The 11982-nt window shown below is 42.5% G+C and overlaps 1 protein-coding gene across 2 annotated transcripts; it reads left to right on the top strand.

Annotated features, from left to right (window-relative positions):
• The first annotated feature begins 4518 nt into the window (after positions 1-4518).
• smim12 (small integral membrane protein 12) lies at positions 4519-7225 on the top strand. 2 transcript variants are annotated; one of them, XM_060847252.1, is made up of 2 exons: positions 4519-4570; positions 6518-7225. In XM_060847252.1, the coding sequence occupies exon 2, from the start codon at positions 6523-6525 to the stop codon at positions 6805-6807; it is 285 nt and encodes a 94-aa protein (XP_060703235.1). In that variant the 5' UTR covers positions 4519-4570; positions 6518-6522; the 3' UTR covers positions 6808-7225. The 2 variants fall into 2 exon arrangements, with proteins under 2 accessions (XP_060703235.1, XP_060703234.1); XM_060847251.1 differs by lacking the exon at positions 4519-4570 and adding an exon at positions 4584-5208.
• The last annotated feature ends 4757 nt before the right edge of the window (positions 7226-11982 follow it).

Here is an 11982-nt window from a genome sequence, read left to right on the forward strand (position 1 = left end):
TTGTGTGTGATTGGTCTTTCTAGTGATTAAGGTTGTACTATTACTAAAAAACATATAAATAATGTGAAATTTTCAAATGTAATTGCACAACTTCACCACAGAACACAGAAGCTTCAATCTCTGTGTTGCTGGATAGAATTGAGTCAAGGTACCTTAATTCAATAATGACCCTTGCTTTTCGCATAGACCGCATTTGTCAATTCCTTTGACCGCTCTCGAACCAAGAGACCCCTCTTGAGGGGACATAGATCTTCATTAGTAAGACATGAACTTTCCTGCACAAAATCATATTGCCTCAACCCTCTTTCTGCAGCTAGCCATCTGAAATGCTGAGGACACAAACAGGCTGCTGCCAGCTGCTATCATAGCCCAGGATGTAGTTTTGCCCAACGTCCAAGGCTATACTACTGCCTAAGAAATCTGGACTTAACAGTCAGGCTTAAAGAACAAGCTGAGAGACAAGTAAAAATGTATAATTTAAAGAAAAGCTCTACCGATCTATGTGTGCCTCAAAGCCACAACCTTGTGGGGCACCTCACCCCTTCCAATTGTCCACCAAACCCCTTTCCTTTACTGCCTTCCATTCAAATGCCTATACTTTGGATCATAATAATACATGATTATGATGTATCATTTCATAAGATGAATACTGACACATTAATTGACCATTTGAACAAACCTTGAACTGATACATGGCATTACAATTTACGCAAATAAGATACCCTTCTTAAAGAAAATAACATTGGATTAGCCTGTATTCAATCATATCACCATATTACAGTTGATTGGACTTTTTTGTAATTAAGACCTTGTTATAAATCATTGTTGTAAATCATGTCATATAAGTACAAATTACTGTTGTTGTTGCTCTGTGACAGGCATGTTTCTTTGACTTCCTCAAATATTCACCTAACTCCACTAATAAAGGTAAAAACTTACCTGCAATATCTGAATTCATTAAGTACTTTGATAGCTGGGGAATTAGATAGCACAAACTGCCCTGCAGAATTTTCCATTCCACATCAATCTCATTGAGCAAAATCAGATGTTACAATGTAAATTAAAGCCGTCATCTTCCTACTGATCCATAGGGTTACTCTCTCGTGAGAGAGAGGTGACTGGTGGTGTTTTAACTTGAGATTAACCACACCTCAGACAAGGAGGAGGTGAAGGTTGAGAAGGAGATTCCTTCAGGGTAACCTTAGGTAGTGTGGGAACTTAGCCAATGCTATTGGGGTACTCTGTTCTGCAATGCAAACCAGCTGTCCAGTCAACTGCTTATACCATTATTTTGCAATGTTTGGCAAATGCAAGAAAAAGAATTGTTTAAAAAAATGAATATGTCATATACCTGCATAGTCTTAGTTTTTTTAGATTGTGACATTTTAAAGTAACCCTGTTTAAACCAACTTACATTTGCCCATGCTTATAGGAGATTAAGGTGTAATGGACCAGGAATCCAGAGGCCTATGCTAATGTTCACGAGATAATGGTTTAGACACCACCACCACGACTGGTGAAATTTAAATTCAACTCATAAGTCTGGAATTAAAAACTGAATTAATGATGACTATCTAACCAATGTCAATTGTCATAAAAAACTCACCTTGTTCTCTAATGTCCCATAGGGAAGGAACATTGGTCCAGTCCATATGTGATTCCAGATCCACCGCAATGCAATTCACTTTTAACCGCCCTTTGGGCAATTATAGATGAACAATAAATGCTGACCTTGCAAACAAAGCCTACATCTCATGAATGAATTAAGAAAAAGTAAACAGGAAATAATAGAGTAAACTAGGGAAGGCAATGACCTCATGGTATAATTGCGAGACTATTAATCCAGAATCTCAACTCATGTTCTGGTGACCCGAGTTCAAATCCAGTCATCGCAGATGGTGAAATTTGAGTTCAACAAAGAATCTGGAATGAAGAATTTACTGATGACCATGAAATCATTGTCAATTGTTGGATAAACGCATCTGGATCACTAATGTCCTTCAGGGAAGGAAACTACCATCCTTACCTGGTCTGGACTACATGTGACTCCAGACCCACAGCAACATGGTTGACTCTTACCTGCCCTCTGAGCAACTAAATAAATGCTGGCTTGGCCAATATTGCCTACAGCCCATAAGTGAATATAAAAACACAATGAGTCAAGAAAGCTGGCCAAAGGTGAATGTCTGGGAAATGGTGTAAGTCTATCTTCGGAAGGGAGGCAGGCTTTGTCGGGTAACTTGGAAAGGTAAAAATGTTTAGCTATAGACATTTATTCCAAGATGCTGAGTGATGCTTCTAGCTTGCAAGAAATGGATGCCCATTCATTATCCGTTAAATATGGTGCCAAGACCTTTAATCCTATAACGTAACACTAGGGGTTTGACGTGAAGCCACTCCCTGCTATAAGATTCACAAGGTTTCTCATGCATGCATGTGTATTGAACTGACAACTGCATAATTGTGCAAGAAAAACTGACGCAAAGCACAGCATTTGTCAATTTTATGCTTGAAATGGAAGGTTCCACCAGAGACACAGCTCACAACATTTCTATTTTAAAATCAAATATTTTTCACTAAATAGACCTGGAAATTTCTTATAGTGCTGAGTGGTAATTGAGTTGAAACAGAGAAGTAATCTGTTGTGGTTCTGATCGCCGAGCTGGGAATTTGTGTTGCAGACATTTCGTCCCCTGTCTAGGTGACATCCTCAGTGCTTGGGAGCCTCCTGTGAAGCGCTTCTGTCATCTTTCCTCCGGCATTTGTAGTGGTTTGAATCTGCCGCTTCTGGTTGACAGTTTCAGCTGTCCGCTGCAGTGGCCGGTATATTGGGTCCAGGTCGATGTAAGTCCAGGTCAACAGAGAAGTCGATGTCCAGGTTAACAGAAGTAATCTAAAAAGAAGCAAATTGCTATTTCTTAATGCACAGCTATCTACCTGATGAAGGAGCAACGCTCAAAGGTTGTATCTCCAAGTAAACCTGTTGGACTATAACCTGGTGGAATGTGATTTTTAACATCGTCCACCCCAGTCCAGCACCTCCATGTCATGGCTTCCGTCAATTATACAGGGCATTGGTAAGATTGTATCTGCAGAATTTGTGCAGTGTTGGTCACTATGTTACTGAAGGATGATAATGCATTGGAATTAGTTCAGAAAACATTTACCAGACTAATGTCAGGAAAGAGTACATTGCCTAATAAGGAAGGCTATGCCTGGAATGTAGAATAGCCATTGAAAATGAGATCCTAAGTGTCTTGACCGGGTAAAATGTGGAAAATATTTTTCCTTTTGTGAAAGAATCTAGAACTAGGGTTATAGTTCAAAAATGGGGAGTCATGTATTTAAGGCAGAGATGAGATTTTTGCAATTCTGCTCCTTAGAACATAGTAGATGCACAATATTTTCTAAGGTAAGACAATTCTTGATAACCAATATTTGGAGGTACCAGTATTAGACTGGGGTGTACAAAGTTAAAAATCACATAACACCAGGTTACAGGTCAACAGGTTTATTTGGAAGTACTAGCTTTCGGAGTGCTGCTCCTTCATCAGGTGGTTGCGGAATATAAGATTGTAAGACACAGAACTTATAGCAAAAGGTTACAGTGTGATTTAACTGAAATTATATATTGAAAATGATGTGGATTGTTTTGTTAAGTCTCTCATCTTTTAGAATGAACATGTTGATTTCAGTTCTTTCATATGTAAATCACAGAACTTTTTTGAAGTTACATTCTCAAATGAACTTTTAACAATTGGTGTCACGTCGGCCCTGATAATGCATTTAAGGGGTGAGGTGCCCTGTGTAAGACTATGTGTGTCACAATGTTTAGACTGATTCTAATCTAAAAACAGATTTACAGAATATTACATGGATCTTATATGCAGTTTTTGAGCAAAATAAAATATATTTCTGCAAGTACAAATTCACCCCACAAACTTATGTGGGGGTGTGGGGTTGGAGTTATGAGTGTTTGTGAGAGAGGTAGTGTGTGTGTGTGTGAATGTAAAGGGGTATAAATCTGTGAGAGGGTGCGTGTGAGTGTATGAGATAGGGCTTGTGTATGAAAGAGGGTTTGTGTGAGTATATGGGTTTGTAGGAGTGTGTGTGTGTCTGTGGAGTGTCTGTGTATGCGTCTCTGTGTGTGTGTCTAATGCAATGGGGTTGCCTGTAGTGTGACATGAACCCTCGGTCCTGGTTGAGGCCAATCCCATTGGCACTGAACTTGGCTCAGTCTCTGCTGATAACCAAGGGATGAAAGAACTTGAGGGTTAAGAACAAACTGAGTTATGAGATCAGCCATGGAAGGGGCCTACTGTTGTGTATATGTTCGTACTTTCACTCCCTGTAAAAGTGAACTCACAGAAAACAGTGATACCCCCAGATTGTCAATGAGAGAGACACAAGGAAAAGGATGTTTTGAGCAACTTTCTTGGAAGGCGGGGCCAGTGTCTGACTGACAGACAGACTATCCAATCGGCGATGAAGGGGTGGGGTGAGAGGCTGGCCAATCAGGGAGGGGCCAGAAGGCGGGGCATTCAGCGGCAGGGCGGCGTGGGAGCGGAAGGTGAGGAGGGGGAGAGACAGAGAGGGCTGGGGGGAAGGCCATTTATCCTCAGACTACACCGCACTGGGTGTGGGCCGGCCGGAGGTATCTCTCCAGGCGGCGCGGCGTGTACTCGAGCCTGGGGAGTCGTGGTGCTGGCCAGGCCGCAGGGAGCCCAAGGGCAGCCTGTCCTTGCTGGGTGTCCAGGCCCAGGCCCAGGCCAAGCTCCAGGCCCCAGCCTCCCGGCCCTGAGTAGATTGTAAAGGCTGCGGGTTAGAGAGCGAGGCCGTTGGGCCCGAGCTGCCCTCTTGATAGAAGCAACCACATTGTCTTCTTGAATGAGGAGGCAGACACACAGGAGGCTGGAAGAACACAGCAGGCCGGGCAGCATTTCATTCTTTTAGAAAGCCTCATTCTTTTAGAAAGCCAATGTCAGAAGAAAGCCTGTTCCAGAACCAGCCCTGAAAAAAGGGTAATACCCAAAAGGTTGACTTCTCTACCTCCTGATGCTGCCTAACCTGCCATGCTCATCCAACCTACAGTGTGCCTGGTTTGGATTCCAGTATCTATAGTTTCTTTTGACTCTAGGCAGGTTTGAGGGACTGAATGGCCTATTCCTGCTCATCTAAAAAGATTCTTAAGCCCTTACCTGTTGCTCTGTAAGTATTTACACATTTCCCTTCTGCATTTTATTGCTCTTGTTTGAAGTGCACAATTTCAGAATAATAAAGCATTGTTGGGATTAACCTGCAATTTTAAATTTTCCTCTTTGTTTGGATTACTCTCTAGAAGGCACCCTCAGATCTGCTCATTATGATTGTGAAATCCTTTACATTTAAGTTTATTCAGTCGTATTAAAATTAAAAGAGTCATGATGTAGCTGACAAAGTGTAAGTTTTGTTTATGTTCTTCAATTCCTCTAACTACTTCTACTTTTCATACACTTCTCACAGTTGTGCTTATCATCTAGGATTATGATCTCCCTCCTCTCGGAAAACCCTGTAACCAGGAAGTTGGAGCTGCTGTTCCTGCCCTCTTTAAAGCATGTTTCTGCATGCTGTGTTAGTCATGGTTTTGTGCTTTTGAGCATTTATCTGTGTATTGAGCTCATCCCCCGATTCAGTTCATGCCTTGTGTTGACATGTATACTGTCAGTCACTGAAAAACTTTGTGTATTTTAGACCGTAAGATATAAGAGCAGAATTAGGCCTTTCAGCTCATTGAGTTTGCTCTGCCAGTCGATCATGGCTGACATGTTCCATTTTCTTGCCTTCCCTTTATAACCCTTGATCCCCTTACTATTCAAGAACCTATCTATCTCTGTCTTAAATGCACTCAATGACTTGATCTCTGCAACCCTCTGTGGCAATAAGTTCCACAGAGTCACCATCCTCTGGCTCATCTTCTCTCTGTTCTACCTTTTATTCTCATTTACTACTACTCCGCATTCCATTTTCAGCTTTGCCTCTCTCTTTGGAATGTTATGTTCTCAAGTTTAAGCTCTTTAGAAAAGCACAGTAAAACTTCCCAATGAAAATATTCCTGGTTCACTTCCTGGTAGAATGCTGTTGAATTGATACTGTACATTCCATTGCCCTAGTATCCTCATAAGATTGTGACCAAAGTTATACTTGACTGAATCCCAGAATAATCTGTATAAAATGTGCCATTGCTCCCAAAAGCTGAAAAACCATAGGTGGAAGAAGGAATAAACACTGCTGTAGGCGAATTATTCTGCTTTAACTTTCAGCTTGACTGGTTGGGAACGAATTCTGGCCATGTTAAGCAGCACGACGGATTTTGTTTTAAATTTATGGATGAGTAGTAGTGAATACTTGCAAAAATTAATAGCCATTTTTGTTATTGCACTATAATCTTGCTGACATCATTTTGACAATCTGGTTTGCTATAGAAATTTTAAGATTGCAAACAAGAACTCAGCATTAAGATGATATTCTCTCTCTGCAGACGTCATGTGGCCTCTCTTGTGGGTTGCTGTCCGTACATATGCACCCTATATAACCTTTCCTGTGGCCTTTGTGGTTGGGGCAGTGGGATACAACTTAGAGTGGTTTATTCGTGGGGAGCAAAAGCAGCCAGTCGAAGAGAAAAGCATTTTTGAATTGCGTGAAGAGAGAAAACTTGCTGAAATCACAGATAAAGATTGTACCAAAGTGCTAAGCCTAAAGGACAAACTTGAGTTCACGCCAAGGGCAGTGCTAAACAGGAATCGACCAGACAAGGCCAGTAATAGCTAGCCCACAAAAGAAAGCTGTCTTCCATATGTAGTTTGTGGATGCCCGATGACAGTGGACGTGTGTTGGAGTTCAAATGCTCACCTGACTGAGATTTTCCGGTTTCAGGGGAAAATTGAAGTGGAGCTTGTTTTGCCAGTCTGCTGTGAAGTGAAAACTCTAAATTCTCTCTTTTATTGATCCTTCAAGAGTTGAAAGCTCAGAGGAGTGGAATATGCTGTATCCTGATGAATGTATCTCAGTGCAATTTCAATTCCTTCCCACCACCACCTTTACAACAAACCTGGACCTATTAACTGGTGCATTTTGTCATAAGTTAATGAAATGTCAAAATTCTTGATGTATGATGCGTTTATTTAGAATTATTGTGGTTGGAGTAGGTAAAGGTTTTGTTACCATCGAAAATAAAGTTACTGAAGAATGATTATTTACAGATTGAACATTATTCAGTCTTAACACCTTTTGCAGAAATCACTTCAAACTTAGACAGGTTTGGATCCCTTTCATTTGGTTTTCCTTGTTAATTTATCCTTACCGGTATAATAGGCCAGGTTTTATACAAGTGGGACTATGGTTTCTAATTCATTGCCTTTGTAATATGTGAGCGTGACGCTGGAAAAGCGCATCAGGTCAGGCAGCATCCAAGAAGCAAGAGAATTGACATTTCAGGCAAAAACCCTTCATCGGGAATGCCGAAACATCGATTCTCCTGCTCTTCGAATGCTGCCTGACCTGCTGTGCTTTGCCAGTGCCATACTTTTCAACTCTGATCTCCAGCATCTGCTGTCCTCACTTTCTCCTTTGTAATATGTGACCACACGTCTCCCTGCATTCCCCAGTTAATACAGAGCAAGCAGCTTTGAAGTCTGAGAGCTTCAACTTACCCAAATCCACGTTATCATTTCAGCTGCCTTAAACAGTTGCAGTTTCTTCACTTGAGTATAGCAGTATGACTTTAAAGATTGGGGGTAAGTTCCCCCCAAAACATAATTTTATAATCATAGAATCCTGTTGAATGATTAGACTTCTCCTCAATGAGGTTCCACAAACAGCAGCAATGATGTTGTTGATGGGCTCCTGCTGTTAAAGAGCTCCCTATTCTGCTTAGAAATGGGGCATTGAAATCTTTTCAGTTCATCTGTTTGGTACATGGCCTTAGTTTAATATCTGTATTCAAAAAACCTGGCTAAAGGATAGCATGGATAATACTTCATGCTGATACCATCCAAACTACGTGTCTGGAATTTGTATTTTCTCGAAAACTTGTATGTAAGATGAGCTTGATGGACTTAATAACTCTTTCATATCTTCCTCCATTGGCTAAACATTTTTCATTCTTTTATCTAGTTAAAGTTGTGGGCGACACGGTGGCACAGTGGTTAGCACTGCTGCCTCACAGCGCCAGAGACCCGGGTTCAATTCCTGCCTCAGGCGACTGACTGTGTGGAGTTTGCACGTTCTACCCGTGTCTGTGTGGGTTTCCTCCGGGTGCTCCGGTTTCCTCCCACAGTCCAAAGATGTGCATGTCAGGTGAATTGGCCATGTTAAATTGCCCGTAATGTTAGGTTAGGGCTGTGGGTAGGTAAGGGGTAAATGTAGGGGTATGGGTGGGTTACGCTTCGGCGAGTCGGTGTGGACTAGTTGGGCCGAAGGGCCTGTTTCCACACTGTAATCTAAAGGTATTTCATGTTTAAACGAATGCATTTAATTTTTCATAAGCCTAACTTGCTATGGTAGATATATTATTCATTGAATAAAGCCAAGATATGAGCACCATGCTGGGAAAGAATTAGGAAGGAGACTCATACACTACTGAAGTATCTACAAGGTTAAAATAAGCAGTTTTGCATTTGATTCTCCAAAATAGAACATAGCTGATTAATTTAGGAAGTGGGCTGGTGGTATCAAAGACTGTATGGATGACCAAATGTGTGACAACCCATAATAAAACAGTAGTCATTGCTTTTGGTATTAAGAACACAACCTTCCCTTGCTAAATTTTGGTTAAGTTCCATGTTCATAGCAATAAATTATGGTATTAAAATGCTTAACATATAGGCAATAAAATAAAATCTGATGTTTTTGTTGTCAGAGTTATATATAACATAAATTTAACTAATGAAGGTTATTGTGTAAGACAATAGGAAAAGAAACAGGAGTGGGCTGGTCTGCCCTTCCAGCCTGCTGTGCCTGTCAATAGGATCCCAGCTGCTCAACATTCTTCACATCCAAGTTCCTGCCCTTTCCCTGTTAACCTATAATTCCCTGATTGATCAAAAATCCATCTATCTCAATCTTAAATGTACCTGTGGACTCTGCTCCCAGAGCGCTCTGTAACAAAGCATTTCAAAGACTTTTACTCTCTGAATGAAGAAATTTCTTCTTAACTTAGTCTTAAATTAATATCCCTTTATTCCAAGAGTAAGCCCTCTGGTCCTAGATTCTCCTGTGAGTTGAATGATTTGTTGTCACATGCATTTTACATTGAAATAATGCAGTAAAATAAAGTGGAAAAACGTCAATAATTGTCACAATCTGGTGCCATTTTGAACAGTTTAAGAATAAAAAAGATATAACCAAAAGAGAGTCTATCTTCATTTTGCTGACTCCCCCCTGAGCCAGCTCACCAATGACACCTGTGCCTCCATCATTTTGCTGACCCACCCATGTAGGAGTCATCACTTTGGCACCATCTCTAGCTGATTGTTTGCTCATTCAGCACTCACCCACACAACACCTAGCTGCATGCCAGTACCAGCCATGCATTGCTTGACTTTCCTTCTGTCATTTGGCAACAACCTGGCAACTTTGCCTTACTGATCATCAGTCAAGCAGGCATGTACTATGCTCTACAGCAACTTTCTATGTCAATGCCACATCCATACTTTGTGGCCAGCAGTTTTCACACAAGCATACAGCACCCAGGGGTGTATCGCCTCAGTCCTGTGGCTTCATAGTGACCAGTCCATGGGGTATCACTAACATAGATTGGAACATTTCTTGTCTGAGGCTGTCTGGTTAGTTTGCTCAGGGATGGTCAACTATGCTCAATCTATTGGAATGGGTCGGAATAAGTAAGAGCTATGACCGTGGGAAGATGTTTTAGCAACCTGTTCGGAGCTGCAGGCTTGGGAAGCAAAGAAGACAATTGTGAATCGGGTCATTTGTATTTGTAAGGTGCAGGATACAGTAAAGCATAATGCAAAAGAGGAGGTTCATCCACTCTGACTTCAAGTTGAGGCCAGTCTATAACACACCTGGCATAGCCATCCCATATGCAGGGGGCTGTGGTGGGGGGGAGCAGGCAGTTGAAGGTATGAGTAGATGGGTTGGGTGGGGATTTGGAGATGTGTGAGACCTGTGGACACTCACAGGAAGGGTAATTAGGAAAAGGATCTGGCTGTCCTGGGACTCACGAACATGTCAAGGTGGGGACTAGAAGCCACTGGCTGAAGAGCATTCACTGCCATCTTTCCACTGTGCTGGAAGTTAAAGCTGCAATCACAGCTGAGTATATGAGGCCCTCTTGAGGGCTACAACATTCTACGTAGATCTGTGCACTGACCAGGACACTGAATCAAGGGCCCTCTAATCCCTGGTGATCCTAACGTATTAGCTCACAGTGCACCTCCCTGTCCCACTTATCGTTGACCACTTCATTAACTTCAATACATTTGCACAGAGAGGCTAATAAAAAGCGAGAGAATGTTTGACCATGTAAGATAATGATGCCAGCAGAAACAATTTCCCTACATACACCTTGCAGGCTATCAAAGCAGACCATGGTACATACTGTGTGAACATGAAATTAGGCATAATACTGGCAGTGTTACATTTATGGTCTCAATGAGACTCTCAGAAATGCATGTGGTGCAAACCCAATAAAATTTATGTACAGTGCACTGTCACCAAAGTGGCCTCAAACCTTTTTTAAATTTGTTCTTTTCCCTCCCATTAAGTCTTGATGTTGACCCACATTCTGCAGTAGTGAGCCTGTTCATCTTGGTGGTTTGGTTGAGAAACCCCAGAAGGTTTTTGTGTCTGGACTCACCTCCATGCTGAAGAGCTACAGAAGGATCCTTCTCATCTTCAACTTCAAAGGATTGGAGAAGGACAAGCAGAGTAATGTAGGGCCTAGCCACCTCTGGAGTGTCTGAGAGGAGAGTTCTGAGACGGGGTGTGTGTGTGTATGATTCCTCCTCTGTCTGGGTGCATCTTGGCATCTCTGAGTCCTTAGGAAGAACCACCACTGGAGTGCATGTCGGGTTCTCAATTCTCCTTTCTCAATACCTTCGGCCTGGAGCACCAATGGCTAGGGTGATGGAATGCAAGTTGGTGTGTCTCTCCAGCAAATCCTCAAGGTGCTACTTCTGGATCTTCAAGACAGCCACCACTTGGAGACAACCAATCGCGTGCCTTAGACAGCTGGGTGCCATTAGCATAGCAACACTCCTGGAGCTTCTAGGTTATGAACACCATTGCCTCTTATATAATTGTCTGCCACTCCTATTCTTCCCTGTGCATATCAATTAAATCATTGATTGCGAACACCACAGAACCCTCTCCTGCCTGGGCTGTGCAGGTGCCCAGTATTCAAGTGCAAGCATCCTGGGGCATTTCTTCCTTGGCCAACTTCAAGGCTGTTGCAGTTCAGTGCTCACCAGTTTGTTGCAGTTGGAGAGGTGGGGTTTGAGGGCAGAGTTGTGGGACGTGAATGAGTTGCATTGGAGGGCATGTTCAACCACAACAAGGACAGAACCCCTGGTCCTCACCTTACACCCCACCAACCTCCGCATAAACCACATCATCCGCTGACATTTCTGCCACCTACAAACGGACCCCACTACCAGGGATATATTTCCTTCCCAACCCCATCCACTTTTCATAAAGACCGTTCTATCCATGACTACCTGGTCAGGTCCACGTCCCCCAACAACCCACCCTCCCGTCCTGGTACCTTCCCTTGTCTCCGCAGGAATTGCAAAACCAGCGCTCACGCCTCCCCCCTCACCTCACTCCAAGGCCCCACAGGAGCCTTCCACATCCATTAGAGTTTCACCTGAACTTCCACAAATGTCATTTATTGTATCCGTTGCTCCCGATGTGGCCTCCTTTACACTGGGGAGACTGGACACCTTCTTGCAGAGTGCTTTAGGGATGATCTCTGGGACACCTGCA

This window comes from Hemiscyllium ocellatum, chromosome 30 (genome assembly GCF_020745735.1).
Source record: "Hemiscyllium ocellatum isolate sHemOce1 chromosome 30, sHemOce1.pat.X.cur, whole genome shotgun sequence".
NCBI classification, from domain to species: Eukaryota; Metazoa; Chordata; class Chondrichthyes; order Orectolobiformes; family Hemiscylliidae; genus Hemiscyllium; species Hemiscyllium ocellatum.

Coding starts and splice junctions, on each gene's coding strand:
- smim12 (XM_060847252.1), top strand. CDS start 6,523: ATGTGGCCTCTCTTGTGGGTTGCTGTCCGTACATATGCACCCTATATA.